Source organism: Schistocerca piceifrons, chromosome 7, assembly GCF_021461385.2.
Source record: "Schistocerca piceifrons isolate TAMUIC-IGC-003096 chromosome 7, iqSchPice1.1, whole genome shotgun sequence".
Classification (NCBI taxonomy): domain Eukaryota; kingdom Metazoa; phylum Arthropoda; class Insecta; order Orthoptera; family Acrididae; genus Schistocerca; species Schistocerca piceifrons.
The window spans coordinates 562,099,392-562,122,101 of NC_060144.1; the positions used below are offsets into that span (position 1 = coordinate 562,099,392).

A 22,710-nucleotide genomic window follows, 5' to 3' on the forward strand; every position below is an offset into this window, starting at 1 on the left:
CACAAATCAAATCTGAATGGTCATGGAGGTGTGTGGCGAGGCAGAGAAAGTTTGAGTTGTCGTAAGACACATTATGTAACTCAAAGAGACGCTCGATGAGTGCGAAACACGATGCCGGGTTGTCCTCGTATAAGGGCGGTAGCTTCGGCAGGCGGCCGGGGGGGGGTGATGACGGCGGTTTCGGTGTCTCCTAGGCTAGCAGCTGGACTGAGGTTAAGTCAGAGTCCAGCATGGTATGACCGGATTTAAACCATGCGAGCAAATCCGTAATTGCGGCAGCTGGCATAGTTGACTGTCACGAAAATGTGGCACGGCAGGCATGGATGGTACCGTGGGAACGACCCGCTTCCAGAATAGGGTGAGAGACCGGCGCGGCAGGAGCAGCAGGCAGTTGAGCGATGGGAAATGGGGAGCCCCACAATCTTTGAGTGGGGGGTGTATGGGGGGTTGAGAACGCCACCTGCGTGGAAACTATCTGATGCATAAGATGCCTGTAGTTCATGTGGTGGGACACTGAGGTTAAGTCAGGGGTCCATGTTACGCGAAACACTGAATTGTGCATGTAAATTAGACACAACTGGAACACCACGTGCATGGAACAGTTCCGGCATGGCTTGTAGTAATGGTGGCATTGCACACGGCCTAACAGTAACCAATGTAGCATGCTGAGGGGTGGCTAAACACGTGGAGAATGGAGATCACTTTGTTCGTGAAACACTCAATTTGAAGAGACACAATTCAAAATATTGTTCAGTTCACATTTCACTGTCGGATGGGCATAATCCAGTGATGCGAAGCCCGAGTCCATTGTTCGCTCTAACGGCGTAGTTGTCAACCGTCGAAAACGAATGAGATTAGCACATGGCGTTGGTAAATGATGAATACGCTGTCGGTGAAGAAACGACGAAACTAAGTGAGCAGTGTTTTGCTTCCACATCTTCGAACAAGGCATTGTTTGGCGTGGTCATTGCGTACTGCATATAACCTGTTGTATAAACATTGGCGCAGAAGACTCAAAACACGAACGAACACTGGGGGTCACCACTGTGCGAACGGGATCGGTAATCAGGATATAGAAAACTTAATTCCCATATATGTCATAGCTCGAGTATATTTACACTTGACACTGCATCCGTACAGAATGAAGTACAACAAAGAACCGACTAAAGTGAAGTTCAGATGGAGGCTCGAGAGAGCACTTAGAATTCACAGATATTAAGTTTCGTGGTCGCTACAAACTATCGATTCCACACAGTAGTGGGCTCCCAAACTGAGATTTTGTGAACTTGTTCATCAGAGTAAGTTGCATGCATTAATAATAAATATGCATATACAAAACAGCTTAAATGAAATGTACCAACATTTTGTTGCTAGTGACTGTTTCAAATGGCTAGTGACTGTTTCAAATGTAGTAATGACATAAATGTGTAAATATGATTTTCATAAGTTAGAATACTATTTTCTGTTCATTGCATGCTGCCACTGAAGATATCTGATGTGATTATAAAACATATTTGGGGAATAAAGACAACAAATTTCAGTTGTAAAAGATGAGTAGGTAATCAGACAAATCCACACAATTGTCGTATGAGCATTTTTACTGTAACTGTGGGAAATGTAATCACTGGAGGAGACTGGTCTTAAAATGTGTTCGGTTGCTCCACTTCATCTTATAAGTGTGTGACATCACAATCCTGTTTGAATTATTCTCTATTCTCTTGCAGCATCAAAATAAAATAAAAATGTGTGCTTTTGACAGTAATATCAGTCTTCTTCATCAGGAATAACTTTCTGCCCTCATGTTGTCAAAGATTGTGTTTGTTATTGTCTGTGATGCTGTTGGTGCCATTGAAACACAAACAAGTCTCTGAATCTCTCTGCAGTCTCTCAACACTCCATGCAAGACTAAGAATATTTCCACTGTCCCAGTGAAAGTTGTTGTGCAACTTGATCTCAGTGGCCTCTTTGGTGACAGAATATCAAAAAGTTGATATGCGTGTCAAGATTTTTACTTCATCAAATATAATTTTATGAATATTTGTGAGGCTATCATTGAAAGACTGAATTATTGCTCTAATTTGACGTGACAACAATGACTAGTATATTTTATGCTGGTGTGAGAAATGTTCCCAGATCCCTATCCTGTTCATGAGTAAAGCTATTGTCCTAACCCTTTGACTACCATTTCTTTCTCTTCCTTTTTTTGGGGGGGGGGAGTGAAATACATTATGTTTATTTTAAATAATGTCTTAATGTCTTAGAAGCAGAGAGAGAGAGAGAGAGAGAGAGAGAGAGAGAGAGTGTGTGTCAGAAATAGACACTGACCGGTGGCTAAAGCATCTTTTCAAGTTTGGAACTCACACTACAGGTGCTCAATACAGGCACTGTTTGTGATGCATCAAACGTTAATAAGCAAGTGCAAATCATTGACAGGAATTGTCCAGGAAGGTGCGACATTAGCCCGGTTTGCAAATCTGTTCATTGGGTTGCCTATTTCCAGGCATGAACTAATTTGATGAGACAATACAGAGCAGAGGGTTAACAATGAAACTCAAAGACAGCACAGTTTGCAGGTGCAGTCTGTAACTATAAGAATTCTGCAAACTTTTAGCAAGGTTTCCCTTTACCAGTGGAAAATATATACATAGCAATATTAATGCAGCGTTGTCCACTAGTTCCCTGATAGCGTATCGTGGACACGCACATCACAATGGGTGATAAAGAATTAACTTGAGTGGCATGGTTTTGAGTTGTGCTTAATATCTTTCACTTTCAGATGTACATGGACCCACGCAATCCACGACACGCACGTCAGGAAGCTTCGCAGTTGCTTCAGCTTGCTGACACAGATGCAGATGGTGCTGTGAGTCTAATGGAAGTACTGGCTCATGCAGGACCCTTCCTCAACAGCAAGATGGTCGATACAGCTCGATCTTTCCATGATGAGTTCTAGATGAATAATGAAACGAGGAGACTGTACATTCAGAAATGTAAACTGTATTGATGTATTAAGTATGATGTCAGATTAACAAACTTTACTATGTTTGAATTATTTGTGTTTGGATTACTGCATGTGGACTGCACAAGCAACTGAAAAAACCTTAATGAGCTGAAGTTTTGCATTCTTTTAATATCTAGAATCCCATTATAAGATTTTGGAACTGACAATTTATTAAATGATTAGCTATTGTGTTCTCCAGTAAGGGGGCTGAATTACCTGAATAACCATCATGCTGAAGTTGAGATGGAATTGAAATTAACTGTTTGTTGTATGTCGTTACAAGTGTGGTTCCACACTTGTATCTGTAGCATCTTTTCATCGTCCATTAAATATTCAGCAGAAAGCTATGCCTAGCATGTTCTCCTTCAGCATGTCACTTTTATGGGGCATCAGCTTCAGATGTCCTTGTGAAGCCTACATTGAGAAGGTTCATGTATTTATAACATGGAAAAAAGGTGCTGCATTAACAATTTTTTTCCTCAGTTACATATTCCTAAAAATTAAAACTAATTTTTGTATTTAATTGAAATGATTTAAATAACTATTTCATTATAAAATGTGTCCAATCATAGGTAAAGTATAGGTACAATCTGATTTCTCACCTTTTCTTGGCATTATTGATCAATGGTGTGCTGCTACCTGTTCAACTGAGTTGTTTTTTGTTTTTGTTTGTGCGCAGTATTTTGACGAACACTTTAGCTGTTCTGAGGTGTTTCATTATGCATACTCATTATCTGGGCTCCAACCAGTTGTTGGTGTCACACCACTGTTTATAACCAAGTTCAATTTCTAATTTTCACTAGGCCCTGTCCTGAAGTAGTGCTCTTACCTGGCTTGTAGACCAGAATGGGCTATACTTGAACATCACAGATGAACGTGTAAATGAGGAAAAACTTAGAAATGGCAGTAAAAATTTTTGGTACCCCCATAGACTGGCTTATGGTGTGTGCTCAGCCTCATGAGGCCAGCTGAGGAGCTACTTGACCAGTTAGTGGCGGTTCCAAGGTCAGGACAATGATGACGAGAGCAATGTGCTGCTCACTTGCCCCTCCACACAACATCCAGTGATGTAATTGGCAGAGGATGACATGGTTGTCAGTTGGGCCCGATTGGCCTGTCTAGGGCTGGAATGCAGAACTTCGCCATTGCTCTAGACTGGCTATGTGACCTGCATGCAGAATTTGGGACAGCAGAATGTAGATAAGCATTTCTTTTTATTTCTCAGACACCAAATGATTCCTCAAGCATTATTGATTGTGGCTGCAACGTCTGCTCAATTTGTCAATCTGAATACCCATTCCGTGAGAACACTACTCATGGGCATTGTAATTATTTACCGAGGCTCTCGTTTTCTGACAGCATTTGAGCTCTATGTCCCAGAGTCTTTAGCACAGGATTTCTTTGTGATGGATGGTGATGGGTCAAGGTACTTTGATCCAGGGGCCTACTTGTTCTTCTCTCAACTAACACGTTGAGGAAAGCTAGCTGGCTTTTTTTTTCTATTTATATTGTGAAATTTATGTTAGGATGGACAGAGTTTAAATATTCTGGGAATGTTTAACATATAAGTCATAAGATTTTGAATGCAGTGTGCATGCATCTTGAGTTGTAATACACTTGCATTCTGCCACTAATTTTGTATGTAAATATTCCAAATTGAAGAGAAGTGTCAGATACAGTCATCTGAACATCATCACAAAGGCCATGTAACAATGAAAATTAAAAATAAGACTGCATGATAAAACAAAAATTTACTGCTCTGAAAAATGATGACTCACTGGGAGGTAGCTTAACATACAGTGAGCTGGCTTGCAAAACTGGAAGGTGAGATGTACATGGCCGAAAATCACTAGCTGGACTTGTTTCCGTTGGTCCAGTTAACTGGTGAGCTAGAGAGTTGTTTTGAACGAAGGACATCCAACTACAGAATAAAAATAATTATCAAATGAGCTGTTTCCAGTTGTCAGCAAATTTGGCCATGGCAGAATAGTTGCTAAAGAAAAGATGAAGAACAAATAACAAGTTGGCTAGTAACAAACCACAAACTGTTGTTACAAGCTAAGGTGTAATTGCATGGGCCAAGTTTTGTACAAGTGTAAGTGTCAAGACCTGCTGCGCTATAGATATAAATCTATTTAGTACTAAGAAACACACGTTTTGGCTAAGGTTAAAACATGTTGTTGTGGTCTTCAGCCTGAAGACTGATTTGATGGCTCAGTCTATACTGTGAAAGCCTTTTCATCTCTACATTATTACTGAAGTCAAGCCTTGGGCTCCCTGTACAATTTTTACTTTCCCACCACCCATTACCAAACTGACTATTCCTTGGTTCCTTAGGATATGTCCTCTCAGCAGATTGCTCCTTTTAGTCTATTTATGTAATAAATTCCTTTCCTCTCAATTCTATTCAGTGCCTCCTCGTTAGTTACTCAATCTGCCCAACTAATCTTCGGCATTCTTCAGCAGTACATTTCAAAAGTTTCTATTTTCATCTCATCTGTATTCCTTGCCGTATACATTTCACTTTTGTACAAGGTTGCACTCCAGACAAATACTTACAGAGAAGACTTCTTAAATTTATATCAGATGTTAAAATATTTCTCTCTTAGAAACACTTTCCTTGGTATTGGTAATTTGTATTTTATAATCTTACTAACTTTGGCCATCATCAGATATTTTAACACCCAAATAGCAAAACTCACCAACTGCTTTTTGTGTCTCATTTACTTATCTAATTCACTCAGCATTGCCCGATTTAATTTAACTGTGATTCATTACCCTTGTTTTACTTTTTTTTATATTCATCTTAAAACCTCTTTTGAAGACATTATGTAGTCCATTTAATAGATCTTCCAAGTCCTTTGCTAGCTCTGACACAATTGCCATGTCATTAGCAAACCTTAAAGTATTGTTCCTTCTCTCTGAATTTTAATTCTCTTTCAAAATCTCCCATCAGTTTTCTTTACTGCTTACTCAGTCTACAGATTGAATAAAATGATAGACAGGCTACAACCCTGTCTCACTCCATTTTCAACTAATGCTTCCTTTTCATGTCCTTCAACCTTCATAACTGCAGTATGATTTATGTACAATTTGTAGGTACAGACATTAAATGTTAATTGAAAATCACTTCTAAATTCAGCTTTTACTTTTCTTGTTTGTCCCTTTAATACAATCCTTATCACTGTTCCAATTATCAAATAAGCCTACCCTAGAATATTGCTCAAGTGTGTGGAACCCATACGAAATAGGACTGACAGGGGAAATTGAACATACACAGAGAAGGGCAGCACAAATGGTCACAGGTTTGGTTAAGCCATGAGAGAGTGTTACAGAGATACTGAAGGAACTGAACTGGAAGACGCTTGAAGATAGACGTAAACTATCCTGAGAAAGCCTATTAACAATGTTTCAAGACCTGGCTTTAAATGGTGGCTCTAGGAATATGCTACAATCCCCCTACATATTGCTCACATAGGGATCGTGACAATAAGACCAGAATAATTACAGCACACATAGAGCCATTCAATCAATCATTCTTGCATTCCATACGCGAATGGAACAGGAAGAAACCCTAATGACTGGTACACTGGGACTTACCCTCTGCCATGCACCTCACAGAGGTTTGCGGAGTATAGATGTAGATAAAATTGGTCCACAATTTTTTACAGAAAGACCTGATAATTTCCCATGATTGGAGTGAAGGCAGCTTGAAACTTTTGTATTGTCTGTGTAGGCCAAGTGCTGTCAGACAAATCACATCAGAAAACAATTTTCTTGTTTCAAGAAAGATTATTCTGGCACGATTGATTTTCCACACTCAGGAAGTCTTGAAAATTGACATCTGTGAAGAATTGCAATCTTTTGATCTTTGTGTGACATTTAAGTTCATTAGGCAACTTCCAGAAGTTGGATGTAGGATGCTCTAATCCAAAGCTACAAAAATCAAAGGGGTGACTATTATTGCATTTACTGTTTACTGGAACTTCAGTTTCCCATTGAGTATTCCTATGCAATATTGTTACTGGTGACAACTTTTGTCTTTACGTTAACTTTGTATGAAGAAATTAGTGGCTCATCTCCAGCAAAAGATATCTCCTCAAGCAAAGGGCTGTGTGAACAGATAATATTTTGCCTCTTGTTGCATGAAAATGGTGTTGTGCACTACGATCTGCTCCCCAGAGATGTGCTCATTACATCTGGCATTTGTCATTTTGAACTGAGACATATTGTAAGAGAAACAACCAACAAAACTGCATCAATTGTTTCTACTGCATGATAATGCACTCTGTTGATTTCAAAAACAAAACTATCTGGGATTTGGTTGGGAAGTTATCCCACATACACTATTTTTCTAATCTCACATTCTCAAATGTTTAGCTTTTTTGCTCCTTATTGACCAACTGTAAAGAAAATTGTTTTCTGGGTGAAAACACATTACGGAGCTGGGTTGAAGACATCATTGACATCAAACCAGTATGTTCCTACAGTCGTGGAATCAATAAACTACCTGAGCAAAATCAGTGAATTTTAGATAATTTTAGAGAATATGCTGTTGATGATTTACTCCTCTCTTATGTTTACTGTGTGTTCAATAAAGCAATGGAAAAAACACTATTAAAATATGCATTTACTAATACAAATGAACTACAACTTACCACAATTATTTCAATAAAACAAAGTATGTGTAACATGTGCTTGCCTAAACCAGTATGAATTGTTAAATATTGTGCACTTTGGGCTTTGAAACTGCCTGTGATGACATTCTCTCCCATTTTTTATTAGAGTGGTTTGGAAATACGGAAGTTGGAGTGGATGCAGAATAAAACCCAGGTAATAAAATATTCAATGTCACAAAAGCTGTATATTCGCAAAAACCAAAAATTATGACGGCAGAAGCAAAAAAAGGGATTATCAACTGTGCAGTATCAGTTTTTTGCCCTTACACTATGGGGTACTGGACGTAGCAAGAAGACATGTGATGGAGAGGTTTCCTTTAGATTCACTTATTTATTTGCGAGCTGGCTGGTTGAAGCTCTGTCACTGGCAACTTCAAGATTGGAACCGAGAGCCAACACAGCCTTCACTTTACAGTGCAACCCCAGTATCTCAGAACTAGCAAAGAGTTACGGCATTTATCTCTCCCTTATTGCCCCAGAAGTGACTAGGACAGATAAATCACAAAATGAAAGATGCAATTAGTTGCAATTTCATGATGAAGTGATCTTCCTGAACTCGTGTGTGTGCAAGTTGTGTTTGTGTGAGTGTGTGTGTGCGTGTGTGTATGTGTGTCTACTGCTGACAAAGGCCTTAATGGCCGAAAGCTATAATTGTGTGGTAATCTTTTTGTTGTGCCTATTGCGACTCAGCATCTCCATTATATGGTGAGTAGCAACTTTCTTTCTCTGGTATTGTTACACTTGATAATGTCCTTTTCTGCTTCTGCTGACAAAATTTTTGGTTTTTGTGAGTACAAAATTTTGGTTACAGTGACTAGTTTATTAACCACATTTCTTTGCACGTCCACTCCAACTGTCACACTTCCATACTACTTTAGTATGACTCAGAACAGTACATAAACACAAGATATTTCAAAGTCCACAGTGCCAGGAATTTTCGTAACATTTATTTGAAAAGGGTTGGGAAAGGTAAACAGTTAAGAGTACAAAATCAGAAGAATAAGAGTATGAGGGATGACTTTCCAAATAAACTCCTGGATAGTTTCATTTGTGAAATCAGCAGAGTGCGTTATGATATAGCAGCAACACGTGATGCAGTTTTGTTGGATATATTCTTTCTCTGGGACCAAAAGGTGCCTCAGTTGTAAACAAGAAATGCCAGCTGTGATGGGCACACTATGGGGAAGGAGTTTGTAGTGCAGAAAACACTTTTTGTGCCATCAGATGCAGAAAAAAATTGCAACACCAAAAGATAATTAATATAGAGTAATGAAATTTCAGTAATGTTGTCTAGGAAACATATTCAAGTGATTAACATTGCAAGATCACAGGTTAATGTAAGTGTGAGAAAAGCCACTGGAAGTATGAAATGCTGGTACACAAATAACAGATGTAACCACCAGGATGTTGATTGCAAGCATGCAAATGTGCATGCATTGTGTTGTACAGATGTCAGTTTCTGGGATAGAGTTCAATGCCTGTTGCACTTGGTCAATCAAGAAAGGGACAATTAATGCTGTTTCTGGATGACACAGGAGTAGTTGTCTGATGTTCCATATGTGCTCGATTGGGGACAAATCTGGTCATCGAACAGGGCAAGGCAACATGTTGACACAATGTAGTGCATGTTGGGGTACAACAGCCGTATGTGGGCAAGTGTTTTCCTGTTGGAAAAAAGTCCCTGGAATGCTGTTCATGAGTGGCAGCACAACACATCGAATCACCAGATTGTCATACAAATTTGCAGTCAGGATATGTGGGATAATCATGAGAGTGCTCCTGCTGTCATTCAAAATTGCACCCCAGACCATAACTCCAGGTGTAGGTCCAATGTGTGTAGTATGCAAACAAGTTGGTTGCAGGCATTCAACTGGCCTCATTCTAACCAATACACAGTTATCAGAAAACACAACAGACTTTCACTCTACCCTCTAACGAGCTCTCACGTGCTTGACAACAATGAAGTCTATAAGGTGGTGATTTGGGGTCAGTGGAATGCATGCTACATGGCATCTGGCTCAGAGCTGTCCTTGAAGTAACCAATTTTTAACAGTGCGTTGTGCAACTGTGGTGTTCAATTGATGCTGCAGATGAAGTACGATCCTCCAGAGCCTTATATTGAATGTGAACGATCTTTCCTCTCAGTAGTGTCATGTGACCATTTGGAGCCCTGTCTTCTTGCAACCATGCATTCTAGTGACCACTGCTGTCAGCAATGTGTGCAGTGGCTACATTCCTGCCAAGTCTTTTTGCAGTGTCACAGAAGGAATATTCACCTTCTCGTATCTCTATTACATGACCTCGTTCAAATTCAGTGAGGTGTTGATAATGGCATCTTTGTCACCTTAAAGGCACTCTTGACTAACATTAGCTCACCACATTTGCTCTCAAAGATAACTAATGCTCATGACAGTTACAAGGTGTATTTAAAGCAAACCTGATTTGCATTCTCATAGTGGCACTACTAGTGCCACTCTTATGTGACTGGCGTGAAATTTTAATAGACATCATGTTTCTGATGTAGAAACACACTTAACAACTTTCATTTATGTCTCACAAGTCGTCCTTGGTTTTGTCATTTTTATTTCCATCAGTGTATTATCTGTTCACACTGCCCTTTGCTCAAGGAGATGTCTTTTGCTAGAGCTCAGACATTAATTTCTTCATTTTTGTTGCTTTGAATTAGACTATGCAGTACTCCTAAATCCGACATATGACCCTTGCCTTCACAAAAGAAGATGAAGTAAATATTCCAGAATTCGAATCGAGAACAGCTGCCAACATGAGTAATGTAGAAGTAAATATCCTTAGAGTAGTGAAGTAACTTAAATCACTTAATGAAAGCAAGTCTTCTGGTCCACACTGTATACCAATTAGATTCCTTTCCGAGTATGCTGAGCATTAGGTCCATACTTAACAATAATATACAACCATTCACTCGACAAAAGATCCGTACCCAAAGTCTGTAAAGTTGCACAGGTCACACCAATATTCTAGAAAGGTAGTACGAGTAATCCACTACATTATAGGCCCATATCGTTAATGTTGATATGCAGCAGGATTTTGGAACATATATTGTGTTCGAACATTACGAATTACCTCGAAGAAAATGGTCTATTGATACACAGTTAACATGGGTTTAGAAAACATTGTTCCTGTGAAACACAACTAGCTCTTTATTCACATGAAGCGTTGAGCGCTATTGACAGGGGATATCAGATCGATTCCGTATTTCTGGATTTCCGGAAGGCTTCAGACACTGAACCACACAAGCGGCTCGTAGTGAAATTGCGTGCTTATGGAATATTGTCTCAGTTGTGTGACTGGATTTGTGATTTCCTGTCAGAGGGGTCACAGTTCGTAGTAACTGACGGAAAGTTATCAAGTAAAGCAGAAGTGATTTCTGGCATTCCCCAAGGTAGTGTTATAGGCCCTTTGCTGTTCCTTATCTATATAAACGATTTGGGGGACAATCTGAGCAGCTGTCTTCAGTTGTTTGCAGATGATGCTGTCGTTTATCGTCTAATAAAGTCATCAGAAGATCAAAACAAACTGCAAAACGATTTAGAAAAGATATCTGAATGATGCAAAAAGTGGCAGTTGACCCTAAATAACGAAACGTATGAGGTCATCCACATGAGTGTTAAAAGGAACTCGTTAAACTTCGGTTACACGATAAATCAGTCTAACCTAAAAGCCGTAAATTCAACTAAATACCTAGGTATTACAATTTCAAACAACTAAATTGGAAGGAACACGTAGAAAATGTTGTGGGGAAGGCTAACCGAAGACTGCGCTTTATTGGCAGGACACTTAGAAAATGTAACAGACCTACTAAGGAAACTACCTACACTACACTTGTTCGTCCTCTTTTAGAATACTGCTGTGCGGTGTAGGATCCTTACCAGATAGGACTGACCGAGTACATCGAAAAAGTTCAAAGAAAGGCAGCACATTTTGTATTATTGCGAAATATGGGAGAGAGTGTCACAAAAACAATACAGGATTTGGGCTGGACATCATTAAAAGAAAGGCGTTTTTCATTGCGATGGAATCTTCTCACAAAATTCCAATCTCCAACTTCCTCCTCCGAATGCGAAAATATTTTGTTGACACTGACCTACATAGGGAGGAACAATCACCACGATAAAATAAGGGAAATCAGAGCTCATACGGAAAGATATAGGTGTTAATTCTTTATGCACAGTATACAAGATTGGAATAATAGAGAATTGTGAAGGTGGTTCGATGAACCTTCTGCCAGGCACTTAAATGTGATTTGCAGAGTATCCTTGTAGATGTAGAATGCAAATGTCACACAAAGATTAAATGGTTACAGTTCATCACAAATGTCAATTATGGAGACTTCCGGAATTTGGAATATTGTTCATGTCAGACAAATGTTTCATATTACCTCTCTACCCTCTATTAAACTCAAAGTAAACAATATGTCACAAATGTTAGATCTCTTTTCACTTCTGATTGTATTTTATAATGCTTAAACAATGTTCATAAGATTCAAGCACGCAAAATCCAGTTCATAACTGGAAGAAAAATACTAGAACTTGAAATAAGGAAATGACAATTGATAAACACAGTCATAACAACCAGAGTATGTTGTGGTACTGCATGGTGTTCACTCAGTTTAATAAAGTTATTTCGTGCAGAAAATCAATATACAGTAATAAACAATGTTATGCTTACCAATGCGAGATCAGAAACATGCCCAAGGTGCATTGTGCCATGTTCATCCGGACGGAAAGCAGATAGTGTCAGGTGGCCGGTGGTGGGTGGCTGCTGTAGGAAAAGGAAACTCTGGAGCATAAGTGGCTCTGATCTTGACGCAGCCATGAGTACTTTTGTGAACATATTTCTGTAAATATTTGTGACCACTGGAGATCAGAATGTGAAGCAAATTATTTTTGAAGTTCTGTTCGACTGATACCTTTAGCAGACAGATGAAATGAGGTTTAAAAATTAAAGGAAGGTGTGGACTCAAACTCGGTAATTTGTGCCTGCATTGCACAGTGTTTATCACTAGACCAAGAGCAGATACAACACTTTAACAATTCAAGCAGGAGTTAATGCTTCTTCCAGACACTTCCGCATCCTGCAGTGTTGCCAGATTGTGCACATGGCCGGATGTAGCATTCTGAAGGTTGGCCAGTTTTATTGGTCCCTTAAATGAACAACTCAGGCTTAGTCTCCGTGGTCAAAGAGTGTACATTCAGTGGTGCAGGGGTTGGACAGAACTGTGGAAACACGGTGAGAAATGCATGTTTGAACATAAATGCAGGTGTTAGCCAAGACTGCAGGTTGCGCTGTTGTATCTAACCTCGAACGTTGCCTGTGCAAAGCCCTCAATACGTTGAAAGTGTCAGTCGTGTTCAGAACAGTGTTTGGTGTAGCTGTGAGTATATTATGTTGAAGTTCAGTGATATCAAATGTGGTAAATTTGTTGGTGCTCGTATTGTGAGTGTTTCTGTAACCAAGATAGCTATAGTATTTGGTGTTTCAAGGGCCATCATATCGAAGATTTATAGTGCATGCAGGGAAAGTGGAGAAACATCATCCTCTAAGACGAAAATGTATGTTGAGTGGCCACAACAGATGGTCATTGAAGAGGATTGTGATGAAAAATACAAGAACAGCAACTGCAAAGGTCACTGCAGAAATGAATGTCGCATTTGCAACCCTGTCAGCACTAGAACAAGGGTGCTCCATAAGCTGGAAATTGCAGAGCAAGCTGGTATTCCAAAACAAAACAACTGATGCACATGCCTGTAACAGGAAAATGTGAAGCCGAAGCTGTAAAATCTGGACTATGGAGGAATGGAAGAAAGTCATATGGTCTGATGAGTCTTGTTGCACACTGTTTCCAACGTCTGAGCAAGTTTACTTCTCAAGAGAGAAACATGGCAGGGGTTTGGTGATGATTTGGGCAGCCATATCGTAGTATTCCCACAGGTACTCTGCAAGGTCACATTACTGCCAAGGATTATGTGAACATTTTGGCTGATTAGAAGCACCCCATGGTACAATGCCTGTTCTCGAATGATGATGCTGTGATGCATGACAACAGGACCCCTATTCAAACATCTTGCATAATTGAAGACCAGTTTTGTGAGCACAATGACGAACTACTGCATCTCCCTCGCCACAACAATCACCAGATCTCAATATTATTGAGCCTTTGTACTCTGGAGATAAAGGCACATGATCACTCATGATCTCCATCATTATTACTTGAACTTACCACTATTTTGCGAGAAGAATGGTATAAGATATCTTGAAAAACCATACTGGACCTATATTTATCTATTCTGAGAGACCAGGAAGTGGTTGTGAATGCCATTGTGTTTACAGTGTTTCCATATTCTTGTCTACCCCTGTATATGAGGATACCGCTCACAAAATACACTGTGAATAGAGTTAGTAGTAAAGAGATACTAAATTAAAATGTCATGCTTTATGTTGAAGTGTTGCCTTTTATTATTTTATGAGTGGTGTTGGCACAAGAAAAAGTTTTGAAAAGGTTTACAGCAAATACGTAAAAAGCACAAAACGTTTTTCCCCTTCATTATTTCATGCACTGTGTTGGTAAGAAAAAGTTTTGAAAAGGTTTACAGCAAATATGTAATAAGCACTAAACATTTTCCCCTTCATTATTTTATGCACTGTGTTGGTAAGAAAAGGTTTTGAAAAGGTTTGAAATTATGTGTATACTTTCTTGGAAGTCTTTGAGTGCTCTGATTCTCTAATACTGGTACTGGATGAATATAGTCCGGGTAATTTGCACACTGTCAATGACACAGCCTCAAAACATATACAATTTGTAACTTTAATACTTGACTGTGTTAAATGTTTACTATAATAATCTCTTACTGACTAGATTATTACAGAATTTTAAATTTGGCCAGTAAGTATATGAGACATTAAAAATCAAATTTTTGTTGCCCCTGGAAGCTGCTTCATAGGCATCCTGCAACATGGACCATGCACCATTTTAGCATATAGATTTTTATTACATGACAGCTGTAAATATTGCTTTTGGCTTTTGTTTTATGTTGATCATTGACAGGAAGAAAATTCACCACACTGTCTCCTGTAAGTTAGTGAAAACTGCACCTAAATGTATTTAGTAGCTCTGAATACATTGGAGGAGACCTCTTTAGCTGCCTCATCCACTATAACAACCACATGAAAAAGCGTGTCAGCGAGAGGTGTAACAGTTGTCCAGATTACACACAGATTACATATAGGGAATATCATAAGGAGATGAGAAGAAATTGCAAGTGTTGATTTGAGTATCTGTATGTGATGGGAAAGAATGATGAACTATAAAATTGAATATATTATCAGTGAGCACTGTGAGACAATAAATTTTACTTAGTTGTCCAGCAGCAAGCATAAATTACAAATGTCTCTTTAGAAGTTTTTTCCACTGTTTCAGCAAGGAATTCTGTTTTCTTCAGCATCCTTTCACTTATTACACTCTGTTCATTTAAACAGATGCAACACTGAATTAATGATTGCATTTTTATTAGAAAGTCCAGGTTGGAATACCAAATTTTATGAAAAGAATAGATTGCTACTCACCATTAAATTGACATTTTAAGTTGCAGACATGCATAATGAAAAATCTGTTACATTCTGAGCTTTCAGCCAAAGGCTTTTTCAGAAAAGAAAGGAAAACATATGCATTCACTCAAGCAGGCACATCTTGCACACATGACTGCCACTCAGGCCAGAGTATGACTGTTGCATTGAACAAAAGCAGCTGGGGAAGGAGGGAGGGAGGGAGGGAGAGAGAGAGAGAGAGAGAGAGAGAGAGAGAGAGAGAGCAGAGTACGGATAGGGAGACAGAAATGCACTGTCTGGCAGAGCATGCAGAGATCGGTGCATAATGAGAGTGAGGGGACATAAACTTGGAGGAGGTGATAGGACAGAGGGGTAGGAAACTGTCAGGTGGGAGGTTTGAGAACATTAATCATAGGTTATGACCAGGATAATTCTGGAAGCAGAGAATGTGTTATAAGGATAAGTCACATTTGCGCAGTTCAGAAAAGCGGGTAGTAGAAGAGAGAATCCAGATGGCCTGGATTGTGAAGCAGCTATTGAAATCAAGCATGTTATGTTCAGCTGAATGTTGTGCCACAGGATGTTCCACTTTGCTCTTGGTCACAGTTTGGTGGTGGTCATTCATTCCGATTGGTAGTTGTATCAGTATAAAAATCTGTGCAATAGTTGCAGCAGAGCTGGAATATGACATGGCTGCTTTCACAGGTGCCCCAGCTACTGGTAGGGTAGGATAAGGTTGTGACAGAATTGGAATAGGAAGTGCTGGGTGGGTAGACCGGGCAGGTCTTGCACCTAGGTCTTCCACAGGGATGTGATCCCTGTAGCATGCTGGGATTGGGAGTGACACAGGCAAGGGCTTGGATGTTGTGGAGGTTGGGTGGGCAAAGGATCTTGGCTAGTGTCCCACATTTGAGGGCAGGTGGTACTGGAAAATGAAGGGGTTGCTCCTTTGACCCAGTTCTTTGGAGTGGTACGAGGATTGAGTGCGTATGGTGATAAGAGAGATGTTGAGGTTGTCAAGGAATGAGGATGGAGTGTCTTGATCCAGAGTCTAGATCATGAAGATAACTTCAATGAACCTGAACCAGACCACGAGGCTGGGAAGGTTTTCTCTAGATGGTCCATAAGCAGGTTGGCATAGGAGGGTGCTATGTGGATGACCATGGCTATGACACAGATTTGTTTGTATACCTTCCCCTGAAAGGAGAAGTACTTGTGTGTTAAGATAAAGTTATAAGGTCTATGAGGAATGAAGCAGTTGGCTTGGAGATCGAGGGTCATTGGGAGAGATGGTGTTAAGTACTGGCAATTTCCATCCCTTATGTCTTGTCACCTCCTCCCAGTTCACGTCACCTCACCCTCACTGTGCTCTTATCTCTGCCATCACCCCCCACCACTCTTTTTCACCACTCTGCTCCTCTCCATTTTTTTGCTTCCCCCCCCCCCCCCCCCCCAAGTGCGCACGCTTCTTACAGCCTCCCGACATGTTCCTGGCAGCCCTGTCCTGCTGTCTTCTAGCCTTTGCATGCTCCTGCTATCCAACCCCCTCCACCCTCACTCTGGACTGCTGTTGTCATTCAATGCAACAGTCATAGGCTGGAGATATCAGACAAGTGTGCATGAGGGGTGCCTGCTTGAGTGAATGTGACTGTGTTTTCCTTTCTTTTCTGAAGAAGGCTTTGGCTGAAAGCTCAGAGTGTAGCAGTCTTTTCATCTGCCTGTCTGCAACTCAAAGTCTCATTGTTACAGAGAGCAGCAATCTATCCTTTTCATAATTATTCTATTTTTATTAGATAATATAGTTTAAGGTGCTTCCTAAATTGGAAATTAAAGATGAATGTGAATGTTAATTTGCACACAAACATATTTGCATATGAAACGGAGAACATCAGTGCTGGCCATCAGTTATCTTACAAAGTGAAATTCCAAGTAGTGCTAATAGAAATACTTAAAACTTATTTCTAACTTTTGAAACTTGTACTTCCCAAGGGAGGAAGAGGAATTCTCTGGGAAAGGTTGGAGAGAAGGGGCAGATTACTCAGACCACAAGTTGCAAGGAATCCATCTGTTATACTGAGTACACTCACAGACCCACATGAAGGATTTTATGAGGGTGGTTTGAAAAGTTCTAGGAATCACCACGGGAGGTCAGCGCTAGCACAATGAGCTGTTCAAGTGATATTCATTGGACTGTTGCCTGTAAACACATGCCATGTCAGTGCTCTTGAAGAGAGCTGCGGCGGTGATGTGGCTCTGTTGTTGTTCCCGTGTAGTGATTTGTGAAGATGGAAAAAAAATCGAGATTCGAGCAGTGATTAAGTACTTTGTAAAGAAAGGTATGAAAGCAAAGGACAGTCATGCTGATTTCCAGAATACACTGCTCCTTCATTTTCAATTGTTGCCAAGTGGAAAAATGAATTTAAATTTGGTTGGGAGAGCTTAGATGATGATCCACGCAGTAGTCGGCCAAGATATGTCACTATTCCAGAAATCATTGCAAAAGTGCACAAAATGGTCATGGAGGATCACTGATTGAAAGTGCGTGAAATTACTCACACTTGTCAGATGTCATCTGAAAGGGTATATCACATTTTAACTAAAGATTTAGAAATGAAAAAATTATCTGTGAGATTGATGCCATGACTCTTGACACTGGACCAAAACTGCATGAGAATGGACATATTGGAACAATGTTTGGCTCGTTTTAGGTGAAATGAATAAGATTTTTTGTGACCACAGATGAAACTTAGGTGCACTACTATACCCCAGAGACAAAACAGCAGTCAAAGCAGTGGAAACTGATTATCTGCCACAAAAAAGGCAAAGACAATTCCTTTGGTGGGGAAGGTCATGGCATCATGATACAAAGGGGATCCTGTTTGCAGATTATCTCCCCACTGGGCAAACAATTACTGGAGAAAACTATGCTAACCTCCTGGACAAATTGCAACACAAGATATGTGAAAAAAAGGCCAGGTTTAGCAAGGAAGAAAGTCATCATCAATCAAGACAATGCACACGTGCCGTCGCCATGTCAAAATTACATGAACTAACGTACGAATTATTGCCACACCTGCCTTATTCACCAGATATGGCTCTGTCAGACTTCAATCTCTTTCCAAAACTGAAAGTTTTTCTTGGTGGACGAAGATTCACTTCAAATGAAGAACTGATAGCCAGAGTTGACAACTATTTAGCAGGCTTGGAGGAAACTCATTTTCGAGATGGGTTCAAGGCACTGGAACATCGCTGGATTAAGTGCATTAATCTACAAGGAGACTACATTGAAAAATAAAAAAAGTTTCAGTGATGTAAGTACTTTTTTTCTATTCCGTTCCAAGAATTTTTCAAACCACCCTCGTAAGTAGATACAGGAACTATTGGGAGTTGTAGTTGGTGGAGGCAATGTATAAATAAAGGACAAGATGGTTAGTACTAAAGATTGACTGTTTTGGAATTTAATGCGGGTGATTAGTGGAAAGATGAGTTGCATCCAGTGATGAGGACTTTTAAAGGGGTCTTTAGGAGTAATACCAGAGATTAAGCAGGAATGGAGCAAAGTAAGTTTGCAAGACTGTAATTATGCTGATATTGATGTCAAGGGTTAGGGAACTTGAAGAGATCAGTGCTGGAGAACTTGCAAATGGCTCACATCACAGGTAGGAAATTTGGAAATGGAGGTCAAACTCCAAAGGGGGACCAAAAGGCTAAAAAGGATGGATGAAATAGAAAAAGGAACAAAACCACTAGGAATACAGGAAATCAGGTGGATAGCCAGGTTGACATAAGAACACCAAGGGAGGGGATGGAGAGGGCAGAGGGGAAGGAGTGAGGACAGGGAGGAAGGGGCACAGGGAAGGAAATGGAGCCTGGGAAGGAAGAACGCTGCTTTGTATGACCCTGTGACCTTCCCTTTCCTGGCTACACACTGGGAAGAGGGCCAGGCTCGCTAGCTTGGGGTGAAACACTTTCTCCACTACTTGGTCTGTACTAGGACAGATGGGGACACATTCACAGCCACAAGGCCATTATTTTGTTGGAGAAAGTATCAAAGACAAGTTTGGAGAAGTGGAGTGTTTCAGTAAGATGAGGTTGGGTTCACTGTTGATCAAAACTTCTTATGCTGCCGAATCTGCAGCTCTTTGTGCTTGTGATCATCTGCCCAGTGTTCTGGTGTCCATTACTCCTTACCAGTCTTTGAATATGGTTCAGGGAGTCATTTTTCATCGGACCTCATATTTCAAACTGATGAGGAACTCTGGACCAATGTGGAATTACAAGGAATTTTGTCTTGGTTCAGAAAATTCATGTTCCACTACCCATGAGATGTTTTCGGAGCATGCATTTCGGGCAAATCTTTCTGCTGCATGGCTGACCCTCTACATAGCACATGTGTACACCCACTCCATGAGCGGAGCTCCTGTGTTCCATTTCCCATGTCTGTTAATTGTCATGTACGTCACTATCCCTGCTCACCAGAGGCCTGGCTTATAAGAAGGAAAAGAAGACACAGGAATATAAGTCCCACGATCGTTTATCTTTCACTGAGGCTCATCAGAAATGTGACAGACTTCACCCTGTGTTGATGACTTCCACCTTTGCCTCTTTAATGTCCTTTCCCCCTCCACCCCCCTCTTCCTTCTCCAGCTGCACCCCCTTTCCTCCCCCCCCCCCCTCCTGTGTGGTTCCCACACCCTCCCTCCCAGCTGCCACTCCCCCTCCCCAGCTGGAGAGGTGTCCCCCTTTTTTGGTGCCGGCTGGTGGAGGGGATCTCTCCTGGGACCCCTCCCTGTGGTCTCTCTCAGGCTGGAGGCCTGATACACAACTTGACCATGGGATGTGCCCCAAGGTCACCTGTTCTCTTCCAGTTCCGAACCTTGCAAAAACCTGCTCTCCTTCTGTGCACTGCCCTCCTCAGCCTCTGAAAGAGGAGGAGGAGGAGAAGGAAAACAAACATAAGTCCCAGGACAAGCCCCTCTCACCCTCAGAGGTGCCATCTCTTCCCTCGCAACCTGACTTCTCATTTGCGAATACCATCCTGTCCTTGTTGGTAACCTGGTGGTGTGACTGGCCCCAGCCCACTCGTCTCCCATTTGGATACCACTTTGTGCTTATTCAGAGGAACTGTAATGGGTACTACTGTCACCTTCCAGAATTGCCTTCTACTCAGCAGCTTGTGTCATTCTCCAAGAATCTCATTTATGTTACTGATGCTCACTCACCACACATTTGCACATTGGTCCATGTGGACCTTGTTAGTTCATGGATTCCTCTTCATACCATGTTGGAAGCAATTGCTGTCTGGGTCCACTTGGATTCTGTGGTCACAGTTTGCAATCTCCTGACAGGCCACCTTCACCTCCTACCCTCCTTCAGCAACTCTCCCCTCACCTTCCAGCTCCTTGGGGATTTTATGCCCATCACCCCTTTGTTGGGCAGTGCTTTCTTATCTAGTCAGAGACTCCTCATTGACCAGTTTCTTGCAGACTACAACCTGTACCTTCTTAATGTTACATATGGCACTTTCTCTGTCATTGATCTTTTGCTCACTTCACATTCCCCTCTTCCTTCCTTACACTGGTTGCCACATGATGATCTTTGTGACAGTGACCCCTTCCCGTTGATTCTCTCGTTTCTATCCCACATCTCGGTGACCAGGTTACCCTGCTGGGCTTTCCACCATGCTGATTTGCTTTTATATACTTCAAAGGCTGTGTCTGAACCTTATTTGTCGGGTTGTATTGATGAAGTTGTACATGATGTGTCCGATAAGATAATCCATGCTGCCGACATTGCTGTACCCACTTGATGGGCTCTGTTCGCCAGCAGCCAGTTCCATGGTGCAGCACAGCCATTGCCACTGTCATCTGTGATCATTGTCATGCCTTGCAACATCTTAAGTGGCACCCATCCTCCACCAGTCTTATTACCTTTAAAAGTCTTCACACCAAAGCCCGTTACTTGTTCAAACAGAGCAGATGGTTGTGTTGGAAACACTTTGTCTCCTCTGTAGGTTCTTCGGTCAGTTTGTTATGGGTGTGGGCTCCACTCTGCACCATTGAATGTTGTCAGCAGAGTCTTCCATTCTGAGCCTTGCCCTTCCAGGTAGCCTTTGTAACAGATTCATCAGTTCTCGTGGAACACCTCACTACCCATTTTGTGACAGCATTGGCATCAGCCTCCTATCCAGCTGCCTTGCTTCTCCAGAAACAGTGGGATAAAGCTTCCCGCTTATGTATTACCCCTTGTGAGGAAGAATCCTACAACAAACCTTTTACTGAAGGGGAGCTTCTTCTGGCCTTCTCTTCTTCCATGATTCAGCTTCTGATTCTGATTCTTTCCGTAACCAATTGCTTCAATACCTCAAACCTACACAACGTCAATGTCTCGTACAGGAGTTACTGTATTTGGATCTAACACTTTTCCCCTCTCAATGGAGAGACAGTATTGTGGTTGCTGTCCAAGCTCAGCAAGGATTCATTATCCCTTGATAGTTACTGGCCAGTCAGCCTGACCAATGTCTCCTGCAAGTGATGACTAGAGTAGATGGTGGCTTGTCTACTCTACTGGGTCCCTGAATCTTGAGACCTTTTATCTCCATAACAGTGTGGCTTTTGGGAGGGATGGTGTCCCATCAATCATCTGCTTTGAGTGGAAATTGTAGTTCAACAGACCTTTTCTCAATGCAACCATCTTGTTGCAGTTTTCTTTGATCTTCATAAGACCTACAACACAGCTTGGTGCCATCACATCCTCCTTACACTCCATGAGTGGGGTCTTTGTGCCCCCCCCTCCCCCCCCCCCCCTTTTAATTTGCCAGGTCCTGTCCCACATGTCATTATGAGTTCAGGTTGGCGCCGTTCTCAGCTCTCTGCGCACTCAGGAGAATGGTGTTACACATGGCTCCATAATAAGTGTCCTTTCTTCCCCTCATTGTTATTAACGGACTTGTGGCCTCTGCCGGACCATTGGCCACCACTCCTCTTTAAGTGGATGGTTTCTGTATTTGGGCTAGCTTCCACTTGGTGGCCTCTGTGGAACGACTGCTCCAGGGTGCCGTCTGACATGTTTCCATATGGACACACTCACGTTGTTTTCAGTTATGTCCCCTTAAGGCAAGGGTGGTGCATTTCTGTTGCTATACTAATGTCCATTCTGATCCAGAGGTCTACCTCAATGACTATCACCTGATCGTGGGCCCCCAGTTCCACTTCTTCGGTCTTCCTTTTGACAACAAGCTTACTTGGTTGCCCCATATCCATCATCTGAAGGTGGCTGTTTTCGTAAATGCAATGTCCTTCACATTCTTGCCCACATCTCTTGGGGTGCGGATTGTTTGAGCTTTCTCTACCTTTATTGGGCATTAGTTCTGTCTCATGCGGAGTATGGTTGTCAAGTTTATGGATCAGCTGGTCCTTCCATGCTGCTCCTTGTGGACCGAGTTCTCCA

At 41.2% G+C, this 22,710-nt stretch overlaps 1 protein-coding gene across 3 annotated transcripts in view; it reads left to right on the forward strand.

The window, feature by feature from the left end:
* The window catches only part of LOC124805214 (45 kDa calcium-binding protein), a 147,044-nt gene extending 143,930 nt beyond the window's left edge, over nt 1-3,114 (forward strand). For all 3 annotated transcript variants that reach the window (XM_047265720.1, XM_047265718.1, XM_047265719.1), the window contains one exon: nt 2,777-3,114. In XM_047265720.1, the coding sequence (XP_047121676.1) occupies nt 2,777-2,953 (177 nt within the window). In that variant the 3' untranslated portion in view covers nt 2,954-3,114. The remainder of the gene's footprint in view (nt 1-2,776) is intronic.
* Nucleotides 3,115-22,710: the final 19,596 nt, after the last annotated feature.